The sequence below is a fragment of the Aptenodytes patagonicus genome, chromosome 4, assembly GCF_965638725.1.
Source record: "Aptenodytes patagonicus chromosome 4, bAptPat1.pri.cur, whole genome shotgun sequence".
Lineage (NCBI taxonomy): Eukaryota > Metazoa > Chordata > Aves > Sphenisciformes > Spheniscidae > Aptenodytes > Aptenodytes patagonicus.
This window is the reverse complement of record NC_134952.1, coordinates 63,675,433-63,697,380: the sequence shown is the minus strand read 5'-3', so window position 1 is coordinate 63,697,380 and position 21,948 is coordinate 63,675,433. Positions and strand designations below refer to the sequence as shown.

Below are 21,948 nucleotides of genomic sequence, written 5' to 3'. Positions count from 1 at the left end.
GGGTTTTATTTGCTTTCGGCTTAAAAGTCCTAGGATGTAATCTCAGAATTTGGGGGTGTCTCTCCTGACTTGTACACACTGGAGGTTGACAGTGAAATGTCTTCCCAGCACCAGCTTTTGAGCAATGTAATTTCAAGCACCTGACAAACTGAGGCTTTTTCGCAGGTTGGGTTTTTTTCTGGTTGTCCCGGGAGCTCTAAGCTTGTTCCAGTCATTTGTAACTTTTGTAATCAGCTTGACTGAGGTACCTGGGGAAAACCTGCTTCCCTGCTCATCCAGCTTGTAAAGCAGAAAGTGTAAGTATCTGCCCTCAATCCACAGCACAGATATTTTGTTGCCCTCCACTTTTTCTTGCAGTCGCTCCCTTCTTTTGGTCACACCCCTTAATAAAATCTTCTAGTGGTTTTTAAACCTCTGCTTATCCTGAGCAGAAAGCTGCCTTTGTGTCAAGGAACAGGCAGTTTGCAATCTGGCCTCTCATCTGTATGAAACTAATTGGAGATTTTTGTCTGGCTTCTTGTAAAGGAAAAGCTTTCAGAGGACTTGCTCCCTGAACATAGCAATACAGGATTGGATGCCAGGTTCTCCAACCTGCTGTGAAGGTGAGCAAGTCTTCTCCTTTTTGTAGATGCGTCAGGGTTTATCTCATTTTTTTAGGGACTTTTTTCCCCGCTATTTACTGTCCCTCTTTGCTTCTGTTTGATTTGCCTGGAAATAACAACAGCATGATTCCTCAAATCCAGTAACCTGAGAAGGAAACCCCATCTCTAATTAAGTCATCCCTGGAGGGAAGGACAATGAAAGCTTGAACTCCTGCACAAAGAAGTCGCCTGTGCAAAGGAGCTTAAACTCACTTTGAAATGGTAGACTGGCACAGAGAGCAGCGCAGCCACCTTCCTCAGTGGCGTTCCCCTCCGTCTGCAGGGGCTGTAGAAAGAGGGTGGACTTTTGGCTGAGGCTTTCCTGGGGTTCAGCTGGTTTGCTTAAGGACTGATGGCTGGTGTTAGAAAGGTGAGTTTATGCTGCTCTGAAGGTGTCACTGCCACAGTGGGGTCACAACTACATCCACACTGGATTTTTTTTTTTTTAATCTCTTTTTTTTCTTTTCTTTAAGCAGACTGTACTGCTCCAAGAATCCCTCTGCAGCAAGTGGGCTCATTTGTAATGCAGGTTGCTGAAAGCTAAATACTATCTTCTATCAGATTCTTGTGTACATGCAATTCTTGCTGTAGTGGTCACTGAGCCATTCAACCAGTGTTACTTCAATTGAAGCTATCATGTCAATCAGAGCTGGAATGGCTGATATTACTGAGACTGCGTATTCAATCCCAAGGAGCCAACCCAGAAATCATACCTCCCTTTGAGTGGCACCAAAGCCACTAAATGCTATTAGATATAACCCTAAACAAGAAGGATTAAACAGAGTTGCTCTGTCCTTTCCCTGATCCAGGGACGACAAGCATGTATCCATCCTGGACTCCTCAGCAATGAGGTAGTCATTACCATTTCTCAGTGTGAAGCTAATTCTTTAAAAGTTGTGAATCCCACGTCATTCAGATACCTAGTCAGAAATACTGGTGTTTCTTCTTCCTTGCTCAGGTCGTGAGAGGTTGAAGGAAGAGCTTCATGTCACTGACAGAGGCCAGGTTGGCCAGAGAATTGAAGCTTGAGTTTGTCAGTTCTTCGATCAAAAGATCATTTAAGAAACCCAGATGCAAGCTTAAGGGTTAGCCTGTTAAAGGAAGTTTAGCTTGAGATAGTGGTCAGGGCTAGCATATATGAATATGTAAATCCGTACGTTCATTAAAGCAACTAAGGGATTGTAGCTCTAAAGGGGAAAAAAAAATTTCTCTTGCATTGAGGTGTTGGGTGATTGTGTTTCAGAGGTGATGGAATATATGACTAAGGACAATTTGAATACTGTCTGTTGCAAAGGAAAATATTCAGAACTAAAGCTGTCTATTAATTTTATAGCAGCATATTTCACTGCAAAGAGCAGGAGCCTGAGGCAGAAGGAGCTGAAAGAGTTTTCAACTGGGCTGAAACACACCATCTTTTGGGTGTACTTTTCAGACCCCGTGGTCTCGTTTTCAGTCATGCTGTATGTCTCCTGTAATCCTTTTCGGGGACAGACAGACAGATGAGAAATTATGTAGTGTAACATGCCTCTTCCCCCTGCATGTATGCAGCTAGATCAATGGGATCAGGAAATTTGGCGGTGCCTCGGGACCCTTGTCCCAGCGCTGGCAAGACAGAGCAGTGCCCTTGCAGACCTGTCTGCTGCCCTTGCAGAGGACAGACATCCAGCATGACTCATACACTGCGAAGGAGGCTCGGGCAAGAATTAATATGTATTATTCAAGAAGTACCAATCAGGATCTTATTGTTCTAGGCAGTGTGCAGACTTATAATCAAAACTGTCATCCAGAGGCCTACAACATTGTGGGAACTAAGATAAAAATAATCCAGAGACATGCCTGAAGGGCCTTAAAGAATGTAGGTTCCAAATACAGAATATCTGATACTAAAAAATTATATTTGACCTTGTATGAAACATCTGGTCTGTAGAATGATGTTTAATGTATGGACCTGTGTTCTGCACACAGTTATTTTGGAGTCAGTGGACTTGTGCAGTTTCTGGCCCATTGCAAACTTCTCAGTCCCTGGCTGTGTAGAAAGAAATAAGTGTATAGGATGGCAGCATGAAGGGAACAGATGGTGAAACCTCCTGTGTCATTCCTGGCTTTGTGAAGCAATGAAAAGGGTCACGATGAAGTTTATAAAGTCCATAGTTGACTTCACCAAAACTAAAATTGGTAAGCTACAGACTTCAGATCTCTTTCAATGTATAAATCAGCAATTCTGCTGCATGGGTCTTTGAAAAACAAAAATTAAAAAATTGGCCACATTGAGCATGGGTTCCCCCAGCTGAGTTTACAGCAGGTAGGTAAAGAGGAGAAATAAACAAACATCAACATGTTTTAACACTTAACTGGAAAAACTGTGGAGAAAGACCCAACAAGCAAGACAGCAGGCATCGAGTTGTAAAGCTATGTTACATGCAAAGGTGAAAAGAGTGCAAAAACAGTGCAGCCCCAAGTTGTCTTTGCAAGGAACTTTTGGGCTGCTTGGCACTGCTTCACCTTATAGGACTGGGGATTTCTGGAGTTTCCGATTGAGGCGATAGAAAGAGATGCTCTTTTACTGACTGTGACAGGACCATGCTTAATCTTTGCTATAAAGCAGTAAGAGTGCTCCCAGGATTTGACCATCAAAAATTGTATTCAGAATTGTCACTGATGTGGAAAGGTTACAGATATATTCATAGCTAGGGACAAGGTTTAAAAATGCTTAGATTTCGTTTTCTTTGGGCTGAGGAAGGGGGAGATGATTCCTAATGATTATTGAAAAAAATCCCAGTAAGGCTTTCTTTGGATGGCTGATCCAGCAGCTTTCCTGTTATTGGCATTGGAGATAAACTGAGGCCTAAAAGCTCTGCTTCCTGTGCTGTTACTGGCTGCAGCCAAAACGTATTGACTCTTCCCTTGCCAGCAGTCAGAAGGTCCATATGCAGTTGCTATATGTGAGTGAGGGAAACTGTTGTATTCAGATCCTCTATCCGTGTGCAGTGGGTAGATGCGAGAGACTTTTGAGACCTTCCTCTTCCTCTCACAGGTTTCTCTATCCAGCTAGGTTAATGATGAACAGTGCAGCAAAAGTAGGTGATCTCCCCTCTTCTCCCCCTTCTCTGAGATTGAACTGAAAACATGGATTCTTTAAGAGGCTTTTGATTGAGAGAGAAAACATGAAAACAGAGAGGAAGTCTGTCACAGTTGGATCAATTTCCCCAAACAGCTCAGTTTTTCGGCTGACAGCATTTTAGCACTCAGAGGGGAGTTGTCAAAATCTCTCTACAGGCAGCCATGTCCTTCATGCTGAGACATACCTTATATTATCTCAAAAAGAAAGAAAGAAGCAAAGAAAAAAAAGAAAGAAGATGAGGTGGCTTAGATTACTGTTCTTTTAGGTCATGGAGAAAATACCTACCCTTGTTTCATTTCTTCATCAAATAATGTAGTGTTAATCTCATTTACTGTTTAATCACTCACTTCGGGATGGAATCTATCCCCTCTTGCAGGGACTCTGCTCCGTAGTTGTAGCTTGGCAGCAAGCTGGAAGCAGAGCCAGGCAGGCTGTACTGCCTGTCTCAAGGCTCCCGTTGCAGATCAAAAGAAGTGATTAATGAAGTTAGGGTGCACTGACCCGCTCGGAAAACAAATTACTCATCGCTTTGCACTTCCTTAATGAGAGCAGTTGATAAGAATACCTGTAACGAAGACGACTGCTTTAATGCTTTATTGTCTGGCAGTCGTTTCTGGGCTGCAGTTGCAGTGAGGAATAGTCACAGAAGATAGGAGTTAAGGTTTGCATGGTATGTGGTCATGTGGCTATGGAAGATGGAGTTCATTAAGCTGGACAAGAGGATGCACGTCAGGAGCCAGAGAAGCAGGCCCACGTGCTGAAATTGTTTCTTGGAGGCTTGCAATCACAAGTTCCTGGAGAGAGACTTGTCTGACATAGAGGGTGAGTGGAGGCGAGGTCTCACCTGCTCGGGAGGTGGCAGAGGAGAAAGAGAAAGGATCGCAGCAGAGGTATAGGCAGTACCAGGGAGGTACGACGTGGGGATGGAGACCATGCTACGCATGCAGAGACATACGGGCTGGAAAATAAAGGCAGAATTGGAGGGGACACCTGCTATGGGCTGTCACAAATGGAGGAGAGTGAGAGTGACAAATTCTTGGACCACATCTCACAGTATTTGAAACCACAAGACACTTCAATTACCGTCTCCGGGCTGGAGACTCGCAGATCTACCTGTCTGCTTCGGACGTGTCTCCTACCACGTAATCCAGCATCTCAGCTGATTTCTCTGACAATCCCCCCGGATGCTTTGCCACTGAAATTTAAGCTCAACATGGCAAGAGCTACTGCCTGCTTTCTTCTTTTCCCCCACTGCTCCCCTTTCTGCATGAACAAGAGCAGCACAAATAACAGAAAGACAGGGCTGTGTCCCAAGCTCTGCCTGTGAGGAGTGAGCATGCTGTAACGCATTTGGCTTTCATTAAAACCCTTGACCTGGAGTTGTGAGACATAGCGCTCTAAATTATGCTGGCAGGTGGATTAAAAGCTGTCTGAAAGGCGGTGAAGAAAGGATGCAATTGGTGGGAGTCTCCCTGGGGCAAGGAGAGAGTCTGGTGTGGGGATGGAGGGGACGTCCAGATACAATGCCACTACTGTTCCCAGGTGCAGTTTTATGTTACAGTTAAACTGATAGCTGTCCCCATCCCACCCCTGGCTCTTTTATTCTTGCCCTTTCCTTTGCATCAGATCTGGCACTGCTGCCACGGCAGCCTGAATTGGTTCTGCTCATTGAGCCAGTGGAAAACTAGTAATTACTGTTTTCGGTGGGTCATTTTCCATCAGATCAGCTCTTGCTTGCTCTGTGCTTGCATTAATTGCCAGATCTGCTGCCAGGGAGGGGATAGAAATGCCTGGCCATGTCCCAGAGGAGGGAAGACTGCTGTGAAATGGGTTAGCTATAACACGAAGCTGCACCCTTGGTTAAGAGTGCCCAGCTGGGAGAGATAGGAGAGACAAGAAATGTGGGCGATAGCGAGAGCACAGCAGCGAAGGGCAAGCTCTAAAGGAGCACAGGTGGGGGGAAAAGAGCAAGCAACAGGGAAAAAATATGGCACAAACATCTCAGGCAGGGAGGCAGCAGGATTCTGTCCCCCCCCAAGAAAGGGAAAACAAAGATGAAATCTTTTGATGGTGAGATCTGCTGCTCAGCGTCTGGGAGGGAGTGGTGGGCAGCCCTGAGGAGATACCTTTCAAAACAATGTAAGGAACAATTTTACCTCTGCAGGAGATGGACTGGATGGCTTTGGCTAGGTTTCCCCCAAAAAACTCTTCCTAACTTCTCCATCCAAAGTCTTTTCAGCCTCATCTGAGGCAGAACAGGCTGGGCTTGACCCACTAAGGCAGTTGGAAATGTCCTGTTTGACTTTTGGGACAAGAGCAGAGTAAGGGCGGCAGGAGCTGGCACAGCGCTCTTCATATCAGATTAAATCTTTGAGAGGTGGCCAAGAAAACCTCCCTGGGCTTTGCTGTATTCACCGTTGCTAAACCCACTCTGGGTAGTTTGTGGTTACCAATATTCATCATCTGCCCCAGGGCTCTGAGGACTGCATTGCTCCAAATCCCTCAGTCTCCTCTGCACCAAAATCCCTCTTCTCCTCCCCCCTGTTTTCCAGTGCAGGTGACTGGTAAATTGTATTTCATAGCACAGCGAGCACATCTGGAAGGGGAAGAATAATATGATGTGATGTGTTTCTTTAGCCTGCTGGGCAAGCTTTCAGGGAGCAAAGCTCAAAAAACGTGCAGCCCTGCAGGTCAGCTCCCTGCCTTGGGCGCTGGGGAAAGCCAGACCTGGATACGGCCTTCCTCCACGTGCTGCCGTATGGAGGGAAGATAGGAGGTCTTTAACATTGTTTAATTATAATGGCACGTATGAAATATTTCCCAGTTTTTTTCTTCTTATTATTCCTCCCCGGCCCTTATACCAGGCTTTCATACCGCAGGGTAAGTTCTGGGACATGCACTGGAGGATGCAGAGCATCGCTGGAGCCAAGGTGCTGCTAAATCAAACGTTTTAAGTCCTTAACAGAGGGGTGAGGTTCATCTAAACACAAAACACAAATTACAATGTTTGCACAGCAAAACAAGGAATCTCAGTGTGACTTTAAGCTTCTTCACCTCTGACTTCAGCTGGGACATGAGTTTCTGAGTCCTAAATGCTCCTTTGAAAATATGCAGCTGCCACTGGTGAAAAGCCTCCAATTGCTTCAGCTGCTATAATACTCAGGCAGTTTTTAACCCATTCCTTTGGCATTATTTTTGTCCTTATTTTTGCCTGCAGTTCAAACCTAACCTAAGCCTTCCCAGGTAATGGCTGTCACATGAGGGACAGTTTGGTCATTGAAAAAGGCCATTTTGATTTCCTTCCTCTCACGGTTAAGGCTGTTGTTTGTTGTGACAGATTCAAAGCAGGAACAGTACATCCTCAGAAAAGAATAGTCCATTTTATCACACTTTCTGCTCCCACAAGCACACTGCCAGGCGCTGCTTTTGGATTTGCATTTACTCTAAAACACGAGATGCATGTGTGACAAGGACCTAGCCAAACATCTCCCCAGCTCACCCCTCTCCCTGCATCCATAACATTTGCTTGTTATGCTGGCTTTGCACAGGAGCCCTCTCTTCGGCGTGGATTATAGTCTCTCTGTCAATGCCCATTGAGGCAGCTGGTTTCGGTAACCTCCATTTTCAGAAGGCAGCTGTGACCAGGAGCCAGCAGTCCCTCTGCACGCAGCCATGCTTGCAGGTACCCTACTTTTCCTGCTGCAGGTGCTTTAAGCTTGCGATGGTTCCCAGTATGAAATACAAGAGGCAAAATGGCAAGAGAACAGAGATAATGTAGTCGGAGAGCGCCCTTTGGAAAAGACGGGTTTCTTGTATTCAGAGGCGTGCATGGCTTCAAGGGAAGGACAGGGAAATAACTCTGGGAGGGAGAGAAGAAGAGGGAGCGGATGAGTTACTGCTACCCTAAGGAGTTAAAAGGGCAATGAAAGATGAAAGAGAGATGTACAGATGAAAGAGAGGTACTCCATAAACGTCCATGAATAAATGAAGCAGTGGACAGAATCAGTGCTAACTCTGACATGTCTGAGGTAGGGAATGGCTTTGTAAAAGCTTTATTTAAAAAGAAAGCTTTTAATGCAAAATGGAAAAGGGTGGGCAGTGAGGAAATGATGTTTTGTAAAGATAGTAATTGATGGAAGGCAGAAAAAAAGGCTGCTGGGAGAAGTCTGAATATATGCCGAGTAATAGGTCTGAATGAAATTTGTTTAATGGTATGTCAGAAGAGTTTGTTAGTAAACCTACCAGCTTTTTAATTTCTCTTTTCATATGTTTTTATGTATGCCTACATATTACGGAGTTCAAAAGACTCATGAGTGGAGAAAAAAGGATGAGAAAAAAATGTACTAATTTTGGAAATTAAAGAGGATGAGAGTGATGATCCTGGAAATTGCAATCCAACAAAGTGGAATGTAGTCTTCAGTTAAATAATAAATTAGATTTTTGAAAAAATCCTGTTAACAGTTAGAGGATTACAGAAATGTGACCAAAAAGTAATGTTGTTTTTTACAGATCAGATCATCACAGCCAAACTGGACTGCTTTTAAAAATTGATTTTTTCTGTTACATGGGAAAAAAGGCCACAGCATGCAAAGTATAGTTTATCTATAAAGATATTAGTAAAATTGTGAGTAAGTTTTCCAAGACTTTTCCTTAGAATATATATTCAGGGTACATAGTGTCTGCCTATCCCATTGTTATTAAAAAAAAATGTGAAGAACTGAAATCAAAGTCTCAGGAATGGATGTGTGGTTTCACGGTTATTAACTTAACTCATTAGTGATCCAAGCAAGTGGGCAAACAGAATGAGGGATTAAGTCCATGGAGGTGGCTGCATTCGGAGGTGCTGACAACAAGGGGCATAGGAGAGGCAGTGGATGGTAGCACTGGGTTGTCAGAGGTACCAGCACAAAATTAAATGCTAGCTAGGCTGTCTAAGAAGGATCTTGAGAACTGGTGAGCCCACGGAAGACAAAAACATACCAAAAGAGGCTAGAAAATGGGTGGAAAACTGAGCAAGCGATGCAGTCTGACATGGCAGCAAAAAAATGCGTTGCAGTCATCGCCTCTGGATGAGGACAGTAAAGAAAGGGGACTCTCACTGCTTGAGACAAATAGTTTGAAGCATGTTTGTTTAAAAAAATGTATCTCCTGGTGGCTTCTCATTGCTGCTGATGAAGAGGGTCAGGCACAGGGCAGAACTGCAATTCAGGTGCACGACTGTCCATGCCCACCACGGTACCATGGGCACTGAGTAAAGGAGCGGTAGGGAAAAGTGAGGACCAGCCATTCTGGTGATTTTAATTATCTTCATGGCATAGTCAGCACCACAGCTTTAGGAGGCAAGTCATCAGATGTTTAGGAGGTCTCTCATCAGATGTTTTAAAAAGGCTTATTTTTAGTCTAGTAAATGTTGGTGTTCTTTCTCTTTGCTTTTGGGGGTTTGAATCTTCCAGTCGTATGTTTTCTATTCAGGTTTTCTCTGTAACAGTGCACTGTAAAATCTCAGGGAGAAAATGAGCAAGGGCCAGGCAGAAAGGTTTCCCACGTGCATACATGACTACAGGAGTTGTGCTCTAGAAAAATCAAACGTCACGGGCACTGGAAACTCGGCATAGGGTCAGGAGAGAGGTCTGTCCTGTTAGATGCTACAAACAGTGGGTATGTTTCCAAATAGGATTGGGGGAAGTGTTTTTAATAGATAAACAGATGAGACTGCTTTGTTGCTACTTTCCTTGGTTAGTCCATGCATTCACAGATTTTTTTCTGTGGTTTTATATTGTGGCATCTATAGATGACTAAAAAAAAAAATCCCTTAGGCCAAGCTATTATGTTTCCTTCAGTCTTTACAAAACATTATCTTTGTTCTTCTAAGTTATTGGCTTTTTAAAATGTGTTGCATCCCTCATGTCTCAGGCCTGAAAATAATGGCTAGCCAGGCACTTTTTCTAATCCGCAAACATCTCCCCCATTTCCTCTACCTGAGGAAGACTGTGTCACCAGGTAGACTTTCAAGGTCATATCTATATTTCACTCCCAAAATTGCTGCTACCAAACATGCTTCTTTTCCCATTGCCACAGCACGTGCATATGGCCTGGCTACTATGGATGCCGTATGTCTGTCCTCATTGAGAGAGGCGACGTGAGCAGAAGACAAGGACTTTGTGGCTGCCTGTGTCACATTTGCTGTTTGCCCCATCTCACCTGAGGTGGTTTTGACATTTATGCAGTGTTGACCAAACCTGAATCCTTGTGGTATGATACAAAAAAAGGAAAGACTGACCCATGGTTGTCTTCCAGCATTAGCCCTTGTTGCCCATTCCTCCCCCTGCCCCACTCCTGCCGCTCACTGGAAGCCATGGCCATCGGCCATGTCGGTGGCTGGACCTTGCCAGCAAGAGGAATAAGGGAAACAGAGCCCAACCTTAGTGATTAGATACAAAATCGGCAACTTCATCGCATGTTACTTTGATTATTACGTTTGATCGCTGTTTACTTTTTTACCTAGGAGCCAGCTGCAGAAACACCAGATGGTTATAGTCAGGGTGGGATTTGGAAAAGGCCGTGCAAGCTGTTACGATACGAGGCATGCCCAGCTTTCCGTCAGCAACAGAGACATTTTGACCTTTGGTATTTTGTCGGAAGCTGGCTTTTTTTTTCTTTTTTTTTTTTTTTTAAAGAGCTAAAAACTGAGCCACTTATTTAAAGAGGTGCAGTTATTTTTAGAGCATCCTGCAAAATTCGGGAAGGACCTGACACCAGCCATTTCCTCTCCTACAGGCACAGGTACCAGACCAATATTGGTTAGCGTGTGGGCAGCTCTTCAGGTCGAAGAGCAGTCGAACAAATAGGCTTGTGGGTTAATAGATGTGTGGGTAGAAATGAAAGCCTGACAGCTGGAGAGATGGTCACGCAGGCCATGTCCTACCTCCCGGTGTTGCACCATTGTCAGCTCAGACCCAACATGCAGAAGAAACAGCTGAAGGACCGGGCGATTTGGAGAGCGAGGTGTTGAGTGTTTCTGCCATCTCTTTTTTCGTTAAGGCTTTCACATTCTCCTTTTCAAGTGTTTTTCTGCAGTAGCTGGAACTGGAGAGCGGGAGATTGGAGTCACTCATTCCTACAGCTGGGGCTTGAAGTGAGCATCTGAAACTGCAAAATTCACGCAAAAGGGACTGGGAGTTGGCGTCACTTGGCAAAACTCATCCTGTCAGTCTTTGTGACCGACTATTAACTGCACCAGTGATATCAGCCTCAAAATCTTGCATTGGGTCCATTGGGTAAAATTGTGGGTTTTAATGGAGTCAGTGGCAAAACTTCTGGCAGTGCCAGAAGAGCCATTGCTCTGATCCTGATCCTCTAGTTTGGTCTTCTGACTCAGAGTTTTCTCCGTGTGCTTATGTACTAGTCCCATTGCTAGGGCTTGCTTCAGGCATCCCCCCTTGCCTTCCTTCCCTCAACCCTCTCAGATATCACCATTGCAAATAATAGTAAAATCAAAGAAAAAATGTGATTCTGTTGATCAACAAGAAGGTTTACAAGGTATCTTGATCCTGAATGTATAATTGGGGCCACAGATACCAGTGGAGACCCTTTGTTCCTCGTATGGGAAGACTGTGATGAGTCTGAAGAGCAACTAAGCTGGCATTCATGCCCAGAAAATGAAGCACAACAATTGTTTGCACTGCTTTTTTATAGAGAGAATATTAAAACCCAAAATTGAATTTATTAGTATTGCAAGATGCGTACAGTCTAACAGAAGTCAAGTTTGATATTTTTTTGGAAGTAGTGTGTTTTGCATCAGCAGCATGTAGATAAAAGCTTTATGCAACTTGTTCCATTTATCACAAGAGAGCATTTGATGCTACTGCTTCCTCCATATTAGGTAAAAGCTTTTATAAAACATTCATAAACTTCCATAGTTATTACTGAATTGTAATGAATCTCTAAACAAACTCGCAAATGTTTTGTAGTCTTTTATATACTGCGCATGTATCTTCTTTACTCCAGCCTAGCCCGTTAAGCCTACAGAATCATTCTTTTTTGTATTTGGGGTCACATGGTCCCAAGAAGACCAGGTGATAAAAAACCTAAAAAAACCCCAACAAACAAAACCATGTGCTAGCAATGTGCCCATAGGGCAAAAAAGGCCACCAGCCTCCTGGGCTGTGTTAGGCAGAGCATTGCCAGCAGGTTGAGGGAGGTGATCCTGCCCCTCTGCTCAGCCCTGGTGAGACATATCTGGGTGTTGGCTTCAGTGCTGGGCTACCCAGTGCAAGAGAGACAGGGACTTACTGGAGCAAGTCCAGCAAAGGGCCACAATGACGATTAAGGGATAGAAGCACCTCTATGTGGGGAGAGGCTGAAAGAGCTGGACTGTCCAGCCTGGACCAGATGAGGTCCAGGGGATCTTACTGATGTGTATAAGTACATGATGGGGGAGAATAAGGACGATGGAGCCAGGCTCTTCTTAGAGGCATCTAGTGACAGGACAAGAGGCACAAATTGAAATACAGGAAATTACACTTAAATGTAAGAAAAAGCTTTTTTTTTTCCCCTGTGAGTGTGGCCAAGCACTGGTACATGTTGCCCAGAGAGGTTGTGGAGTCTCCACCCTTGGAGATACTACAAATCAGACTGGACGCTTGCCATGGGCTCTTGTTGCCCTTGGGCTGGACTAGGTGATTTCCAGACCTCCCTTCCAACCTCAGCTATTTTGTGTTTCAGTGGTATCTTTGATGCAGCAAATGGGGAGCCTGTCCTATGGTTAGACAGGCACATGTGGATCCTGCACATTGAGCAGTTTGGAGTGAGATCAGACCGTCTGCCTGTTTCTGCTGCAGAACTGAGCAGCTATTAAATGATGACTTGTGCTCACTAATGACATCAAATGGATTTTTAACATGTAAACAAGAAGGGGAAAGCGAGGTAACTCGTTATTAGCTATGGGTTTGCCTGAAGCAGATTTCCCATGTTAAAGCACTTAAAAGCAAATATAGAATTTATGATGTGTTGGTAGATTTTAAACCTGAATAACGTCCAGTTGTTGTAATGGCTAATAATGCAAATTATCTGAGTCAGCCTCAGCGTAAAGTGGTAAATATATCCTGCCCATTCAGACACACTTCTTTTTTTTCCCCGTTCCTCATTAATATTTTATCCCTCTGAAGAGATGTTTTCAACATATTATGGGCACCAGCATACTGCGCTCGTGGTATTCCTGGATGTCATTACAAAGAAGCCCGAAGACTGTACTGCTGCTCTGCTGCTTGTGACGCTAGCTTGGAAATTGCTTGGAGCAACAACAGCAAGTGTCAACAGGGAGCCGTATTAATTATTTGGAATGTGTCTCATAAGAGGAATCAACTGCTTTTATTGCAGCACGAATATTACTTGAAACGGGAAGGTTACTCTAACTGTTATCGTAATCTATGTGTCATTAACTTTCCATGTTTAGAAAAAGAGATTAACAGCCCTGTAAATTGTTACAGTAAATAAATGAATTATAACAACATGTTTTTATTATAAATAGAAGTTTCTCAATATAGTTATGTCCAAACTACTGGAGAAGAGTTGAGTCTTTAGCAACTGGGAAACTGCATGGCAGTGTTGGGAACCAAAAAGCTTCCACGCAGGTGAAAGCAATGGCAAGCTCCACAAACTGATATCTGCATCTTCTGCAGGTGGGAAAAACAGATGCAGTTGTACTTCATACCACGCTTCCTTCAAAAATTGCTATGACACAGAAATGCTTGCTTCCCTCTTAGAGTGAGATTAACGGACTGAATGGGCTTGTATGAAATCTGTTGTCTTCTGTGACATATGACCTTTTAAGAGAATATCGTACAAAATCTATGTGGTAGTGGTAAAGCAGGTATAACTAAAATTCAACATAGTACCCACGTCTGCATGGAAAAAGCAAAAGAAATGGGAGTGTTTTCAACTTTTCATCAGGTTTCTCCACAAAATGGAAGTTCATTGTGAAAAATGCACAATAGAACAAAATACTTGCAAACCTGTTTTGAATCCAGTGCCATAAAAATGCTGTATGTTTAATTATAGCCGTGATAGATCTCTGTAGGAAACAGCGGAACTAAAACACTTATTTGTCCACAGGGCAGGCTCATCATGGGCAGGTTTCCTACATTGCCCCACCGATCCACCTCGATTCAGATCTGGAGAGACCGCCATCCAAGGGTGAGTCAGTGACAGTCTCCATACATGTGCATTGCGAACCAGCCGTAGGCGTGAGTGCATATCATTCATTTGTTCATATAGCCTCCATGGTAAAGTTACCACCCTCCATCCAAGGACACTCTTGGGAGCAAATTAATTCCTGTGAGAGAGCTGTATAAGAGATGACCATGTCCCATGTGCCCCATTACATACCTTTGAACATACTATCTTGTTCACAAGCTATTTTGCTCTTCCCCCTAGTTTACTTCTGCAGGGACAGGTATACCTTAGGTCTTGCCCTCTGCCTTTCTTCTTTCCTTCTTAATGGCAGCGCACAGGCACAGGGGGCTGGTGGCAGGATGCAAGAAAGGCAGATTTCAGCTGCCCCTCAGGTGAGTAAAGCTACAGAAGTGGTCATGCAGTGGTTCAGGCCTGGATTCAATCTGCGTTGCCATTGCTCAAGGTTTTTTCTAGAGTTGGTGAGGACATATGTTCACTCTAGAGGATGACTCAAATTCTAGGTGAGCTGATTGCCCTCGAGAGCAATGCTGGTAGCCAATACGTATGGATTGAGTCAGAATAGCCCTGCTAAGATAGGTGCCTCTCTTGAATGGTGCAAATAAAGTGATATGAACGTGAGCCCTTGATTCCTGTGCCCCATTTGGAGGATTGTCCCCTGGCTGTGTTGTGATGAACCCCCAATGTTTGCCCCTGTGGCCTGGGGAAATGGGCTTGACCCCAGAGCAAGCATCCATGCTGGTGCAGGCTTTTTACACCTCCCTTTGCTCCTTTTAATTAGGTTGCCAATATTCAGGTAGAATATCAAAATGACCAGCTTGTCCTTCTTGGAATGGATAACAGCAAAGCTAAAATCAAACAGGTATATGGAGGGATTTCTTGGTCAGCTCCAGAAATATGTATGAACATCAAACACAGGGAATGTTGTGGAAGAAAAGGGGAGGAAGAGGACAGCCAAAGCGTGTTAGCGGGGAGATGCACTATAGCTTAGGTTTGGGGTTTTTCATTTCTCCTACTCTCCAAAGGGTGCTACAGTGGCAGAAAGGGTACGGGATTGACCTTTGTAGTGATTGTCGCCATTCTGCCGCAACACTGTAAGGCTGCGATTATGTGTTTGTGTGCGCATGTGTTTCTCTTAAGTGCTCATGATTAAAAAATGCAACGTGTTAATGCAAGAGTAATCTGGATAGGCACACTGTCATTGTGTAATATGAAGAAAGCTGTCTTCTAAATCTCACTTTGTTATCCATCTCTAATATTCTGGGAGACAGAAAAAACCTTTGTGCCAGTGAATTGCAGCTGCAGTTGCAAACCCTGCTCTTCCAAATGGCCCAAGGACTTTGCAGGCTAAATGAAAGCATACTGTTAATGCTCTTGGCGTGAAAGGCTCCCTTAGTTTTGAGTGAGCTTTTCCACCAGCATCCATATGGCTAGATCTGTAACTTGATTGAGTAAACATTTGCTGGAGTTTTTCCCTTTGTAAGGGTGAATGTGTGTTTTCTTAGCTGATGCAGGAACAAAAACTAAGGAATTGACTCTTGCTGCACAGAAGCAGCCTCAGCACTATTATTCCTTGGTGGAATCTCTGCAAGGTGGAACCATGTGCTGGATGGTGGAGCTTGGGTGTGAGGATGCTGAATTCACAGTCCTCTCTCCAAATCTGGTCTTGTCGTGAGTTGGGCTGGTCACGTACAATCTGCTGGCAGTCCACAACCTCCATTCAGCTTTGAGTGAACTTCCCTGAGATTTGACACATGCATTTGAGATCATCAGCTTCTTCTAAGCCACTTGAAAACCTCCAGTTCTGTAGTAAAATTTACTACCTTGCTTTTTTAGCAGAGCACTCCAGTAAGGCAGAGACAGTTATGACTTCCAGGATCTTCTTGCTCAAGTCTGTCTTTGATGTTGGATGTGATGATTCAGAGCTTACTTAGAATAGGTCAATGTAAATCCTTGCCGTGGGGTCTGGAGCAGCCTAAGGAAGACTCAAGGATGCTGGCACAGCAGTAGCCAAAGAAGCTGTGCTTGCTTTCTCCAAGATAAAACAGTTAAAGACTAACAAAAATCTTCAGTGATCTGCCATTTGTGAGGGCATAGCTACCTCTGCAAGATGGTTGGCACTGCCACCGGGAGCAGGGCAAAGTGGGTCAGGCAGAACAGTCGCAGCACTTGCAGAGAAGGTAAAATGGAGTTTATGCAACATAAACTGCTACATTAACTGCTTCCACCAGGCCTCCACCTCCCCAGTTGAGAGATCTCAGGGAAGAGAGCAGGGAGAGTGCAGGGAAGGCGAGCGGGCAAGGTGCAGCCCCCCTCCTGGCTCTAGAGGCCAACTCAACTAGTAGTCGTCGCCCTCCCAGAAGAGGACCAGCTGTGGTTTCCACTCAGCCGAAAGCCGTTGCCAGAAGGAATGTGGTGACCCAGACGGAGCCCTCACGCAAGCATACAGCTGTCCAGGTCTCCGGCTGCAGGGAGTGCCTGAGCCTGTCACTTGTACCGGAGGGCAGCAGAGACAACACCTGTGTGCAGTGTGACCAGGTGGATGATCTGCTCGGCCTGGTGGCAGAGCTGAAGGAGGAAGTGGAAAGGTTAAGAAGCATCAGGGAGTGTGAGAGGGAGATAGATCGGTGGAGCCGCACCGTACCATCCCTGAGGCAAAGGCAGCAGATGGAGGCTCCACAAGAAGCAGAGGATCTCCTGCCTTCTTGCCACCAGGCAGAAGGAGGGGACCTAAGTGATGGGGGGGGAATGGAAACGGGTCCCTGCTCGGGGTGCCAGGCGAACCCCCGCCCAGCCTCCCTCACCTTCCCGGTTGCCTTTAGACAACAGATATGGGGCCCTGGAACTTGAGGGCCAGGCAAACAAGGATGTAGACAAAGGTCCATCCAGGAGGTTGCCTAGGGTGAGGCAGTCAGCCCCACGCATTATGACTGCCGCTGCTAAGAAAAAAAGGAGGGTAATTGTCATAGGCGATTCCCTTCCGAGGGGAACAGAGGGCCCAATATGCTGACCGGACCCGTCCCACAGGGAAGTCTGCTGCCTCCCTGGGGCCCGGGTCAGAGACATCACTAGGAAGCTCCCTGGTCTGGTACGGTCTTCCGATTACCACCCGCTGTTGGTTATACAGGCTGGCAGTGATGAGGTTGCAGAGAGAAGTCCTGCAGTGATCAGAAGGGACTTCAGGGCACTGGGGCGACTGGTTGAAGGATCGGGAGCACAGGTAGTGTTTTCCTCAGTCCCTACAGTGGCAGGGAAGGATACTGAAAGGAACAGGAAAACACACCTGATCAACACGTGGCTCAGGGGCTGGTGCCATCGGAAGAATTTTGGCTTTTTTGATCACGGGGAATTTTACACAGCACCGGGCCTGCTGGCAACAGATGGAATTCAGCTGTCTCACAGGGGGAGAAGGATCATGGCTCATGAATTGGCAGGGCTCATCGAGAGGGCTTTAAACTGGGTTCAAAGGGGGAAGGGGATAAAACCAGGCTCACTAAAGATGAGCCTAGGTGTAGCATGCCAATGCTGGGGGCGAAATCGATAGCCCAGCTCAAGTGCATCTACACCAATGCACGCAGCATGGGCGGCAAACAGGAGGAGCTGGAAGCCATTGTGCAGGGGGAGAGATATGACTTAGTCGCCATCACAGAAACATGGTGGGGTGACTCTCATGATTGGAGTGCTGCAATGGATGGCTATAAACTCTTCAGAAGGGACAGGCGAGGAAGGAGAGGCGGTGGGGTGGCCCTGTATGTTAGGGAGTGTTTCAGTTGTCTAGAGCTCAATGATTGTGATGATGATACAGTCGAGTGTTTATGGGTAAGGATGAGGGGGAAGGCCAACAAGGCAGACATCCTGCTGGGAGTCTGTTATAGACCACCCAACCAGTATGAAGAGATGGATGAAGCGTTCTACAAGTGGCTGGCAGAAGTCTCACAATTGCTGGCCCTTGTTCTCGTGGGGGACTTCAACTTCCCGGACATCTGCTGGAAATACAACATGGCAGAGAGGAAGCAGTCTAGGAGGTTCCTGGAGTGTGTGGAAGACAACTTCCTGACACAGCTGGTAAGTGAGCCTACCAGGGGAGGTGCCTCGCTCGACCTGCTGTTTACAAACAGAGAAGGACTGGTGGGAGATGTGGTGGTCAGAGGCCGTCTTGGGCTTAGCGACCATGAAATGGTAGAATTCTCAATTCTTGGTACAGTAAGGAGGGGGGCCAGCAAAACCGCAACCATGGACTTCCGGAGGGCGGACTTTGGCCTGTTCAGGACGCTGGTTGAGAGAGTCCCTTGGGAGACGGTCCTGAAGGGCAAAGGGGTCCAGGAAGGCTGGACGTTCTTCAAGAAGGAAGTCTTAAAGGCACAGGAGCAGGATGTCCCCATATGCCATAAGAAGAACAGGCAGGGAAGACGACCGGCCTGGCTGAACGGGGAGCTCTTGCTGGGACTCAGGAAAAAAAGGAGAGTTTACCGCTTGTGGAAGAAGGGGCAGGCGACTCCAGAAGAGTACAGGGATCTCGTTAGGTCGTGCAGAGAAGAAATGAGAAAGGCAAAAGCCCAGCTAGAACGCAACCTGGCTGCTGTCATTAAAGACAACAAAAAATGTTTTTACCAATCTATTAATGACAAAAAGAGAGCCAAGGAGAATCTCCATCCTTTATTGGATGCGGGGGGGAACATTGTCACCGAGGATGAGGAAAAGGCTGAGGTATTTAATGCCTTCTTTGCCTCAGCCTTTAACAGGCAGACCAGTTATCCTCAGGGTACTTGGCCCCCCGAGCTGGAAGACAGGGACGGCGAGCAGGATGAACCCCCCATAATCCAAGAGGAAGCAGTCAACGACCTGCTACGCCACCTGGACGCTCACAAGTCTGTGGGGCCGGATGGGATCCACCCAAGAGTGCTGAGGGAGCTGGCGGAGGAGCTTGCCAAGCCACTCTCCATCAGCAGTCCTGGTTAACGGGGGAGGTCCCGGATGACTGGAGGCTTGCCAATGTGACGCCCATCCACAAGAAGGGCCGGAAGGAGGATCCGGGGAACTACAGGCCTGTCAGCCTGACCTCGGTGCCGGGGAAGATGATGGAGCAGTTCATCTTGAGGGCGCTCACAAGGCATGAGCGGGACAACCAGGGGATCCGGCCCAGCCAGCACGTTTCATGAGAGGCAGGTCCTGCTTGACCAACCTGATCTCCTTCTATGACCAGGTGACCCGCCTAGTGGATGAGGGAAAGGCTGTGGATGTGGTCTACCTGGACTTCAGTAAGGCCTTTGACACTGTCTCCCACAGCATTCTCCTAGAGAAGCTGGCGGCTCACAGCTTAGACAGGTGTACTCTGCGCTGGGTAAAAAACTGGCTGGATGGCCGGGCCCAGAGAGTTGTGGTGAATGGAGTTACATCCAGTTGGCGGCCGGTCACAAGCGGTGTTCCCCAGGGCTCAGTACTGGGGCTGGTCTTGTTCAATATCTTTATCGATGATCTGGATGAGGGGATTGAGTGCTCCCTCAGTAAGTTTGCAGGCGACACCAAGTTGGGCGGGCGTGTTGATCTGCTCGAGGGTAGGAAGGCTCTGCAGAGGGACCTGGACAGGCTGGATCGATGGGCCGAGGCCAACTGTATGAGGTTCAACAAGGCCAAGTGCCGTGTCCTGCACTTCGGCCACAACAACCCCATGCAGCGCTACAGGCTTGGGGAAGAGTGGCTGGAAAGCTGCCTGTCGGAAAAGGACCTGGGGGTGCTGGCTGACAGCCGGCTGAACATGAGCCGGCAGTGTGCCCAGGTGGCCAAGAAGGCCAGTGGCATCCTGGCCTGTATCAGAAATAGTGTGGCCAGCAGGAGTAGGGAAGTGATTGTGCCCCTGTACTCGGCCCTGGTGAGGCTGCCCCTCAAATACTGTGTTCAGTTTTGGGCCCCTCATTACAAGAAGGACGTTGAGGTGCTGGAGCATGTTCAGAGAAAGGCAACAAAGCTGGTGAGGGGTCTGGAGAACAAGTCTTATGAGGAGCGGCTGAGGGAGCTGGGGTTGTTTAGCCTGGAGAAAAGGAGGCTGAGGGGAGACCTCATCGCTCTCTACAACTACCTGGAAGGAGGTTGTAGCGAGGTGGGTGTCGGTCTCTTCTCCCAAGTAACAAGCGATAGGACGAGAGGAAATGGGCTCAAGTTGTGCCAGGGGAGGTTTAGATTGGACATGAGGAAAAATTTCTTTACTGAAAGAGTGGTTAAACATTGGAACAGGCTGCCCAGGGAAGTGGTTGAGTCCCCATCCCTGGAGGTATTTAAAAGACGTGTAGATGAGCCGCTTAGGGACATGGTTTAGTGGGCATGGTGGTGTTGGGTCGGCGGTTGGACTCAATGATCTTAGAGGTCTTTTCCAACCTTAATGATTCTATGATTCTATGATCTTAAAGAAAGGGCTGCTCAGGATGGAAGGACTGATATTACTGCTGCTACGCACTGGTAAAAGGACTCTAATCCCCTTGTGTAACTTAATAGGAGAGGTCCAGTGAGGCAGGCAGCTCTGGAGGCATCAATCTATTAGCTGGTGACTAGGGGGTGTTAAAAAAGTAGTGATTGGTACTGTCTCCTGGGGGAAGAGCAAAGCTTTCCTCTGGCCCTGGGATCTGGGATGTGTAGCTCTACTTTTGCATCTGCTGCCTCATTTCCAGCCTCAGCGCCCAACATCCATTAGAGTGTTGTAATAATCATGATTTTTTTTTCTATGTGTGTGAGTGTTATGAAGTTTTTTTGTTTGGCTGCATTTTCTGACACCTTAGGACATGCTCAGGTCATGTTCCAAGCTTCATCCTGTAACCACAAGAGCTGTTTTAAACAAAGGAGGCAAAAATACCTCTGTCCTGAAGCTCTTGTTGGTTCTTCACATTTCCATTAGCTGGAACTCTAAAAAAAGAGCAGCATTATGACAATCGTCATAAACCACTAATGCCTTTGGCTGTTGCTTTGATGCTCTTCATTTCCTTTCTGCATTCCCCCTCGCGCTGAGCTGAACACCAGGTGCAGGTCAATGTTGCACTTAGAGTGGCAAAAAGAAGAAGCCACTGTACAATTTTAATTGTAATAAATGAAAATAGAGCCAGCTTAAAGATATAAAAGCATCTTTCCTTCCCGTATTATTAAAAAGCGATACAGCTTTAGTGCTCCTGTGGGTCTATGCAGTTGCAATTCTCAGCTGGCAGATTTATTTGTAACTGCCTCTTCCTTCTCCTTTTTAAAAATTTTATCACTGGTGACATTTGCACACATTGTTTATGCATGTAGGGCATTTTTACCTGCTTTTCAGAGTCCTGATGTGCTAGTAGTGAATAGAGTATAAATTCCAGTAGTTTACTACTACATTAGTGTCATCATGCATTACAGGGTAATCACTCTGAGCCACTGCTCTGTACAGTAACGCAGTAATGACACCGTAAATCACTTAATAGAAATGAGGCCCTGAACCAGCATTTTTTATCAAGACACTTCTTATTCTCCACCCCCTTTTTAATTTGAGGGTGTTTTAAACTTAGTTCCGTATACAAAGCACTGTTAACCATTATTTTTACACCTCCTCTCAGTCTAACGGTCCAGACATGATTGCATGATTTTTACACAACTGTTTACACCATCCGTATGCAGAATAATTCCAGGGGTAGCTGAGACCTCAGGTTGTGATCTCATAGACTGAAAATTAAACCTGTGTTTAAAAATGGATCGCTGTTTACTGACAATAGCAAGGAGTTTCACAGATGAGGGTGATGCTGATACTCTGACTTAGAAAGGGATTTTATGGAATTATCATATATAGCAATAAATTAAATTTAGCGTTTGGACTCAAATTCTGCCAGCAAATAAGTGAACTAAACTCACTGAATCCACACACTAAAACTATTTATAAAGCTTTATAGAAGCAGATTTTAGCGTATATGTAGAATCATATTAAACATGAAATATATGACTGGAGTTCAAAGCTAGGTGGTCTGAGGAGCTCTCCTCCCTTGTTGA

The 21,948-nt window shown here is 45.9% G+C and overlaps 1 protein-coding gene across 5 annotated transcripts in view; it reads left to right on the top strand.

The window, feature by feature from the left end:
* ADGRL3 (adhesion G protein-coupled receptor L3) overlaps positions 1–21,948 on the top strand; it is a 512,006-nt gene that overhangs the window by 354,011 nt on the left and 136,047 nt on the right. For all 5 annotated transcript variants that reach the window (XM_076336963.1, XM_076336965.1, XM_076336964.1 and 2 more), the window contains one exon: positions 13,876–13,956. In XM_076336963.1, the coding sequence (XP_076193078.1) occupies positions 13,876–13,956 (81 nt within the window). The remainder of the gene's footprint in view (positions 1–13,875; positions 13,957–21,948) is intronic.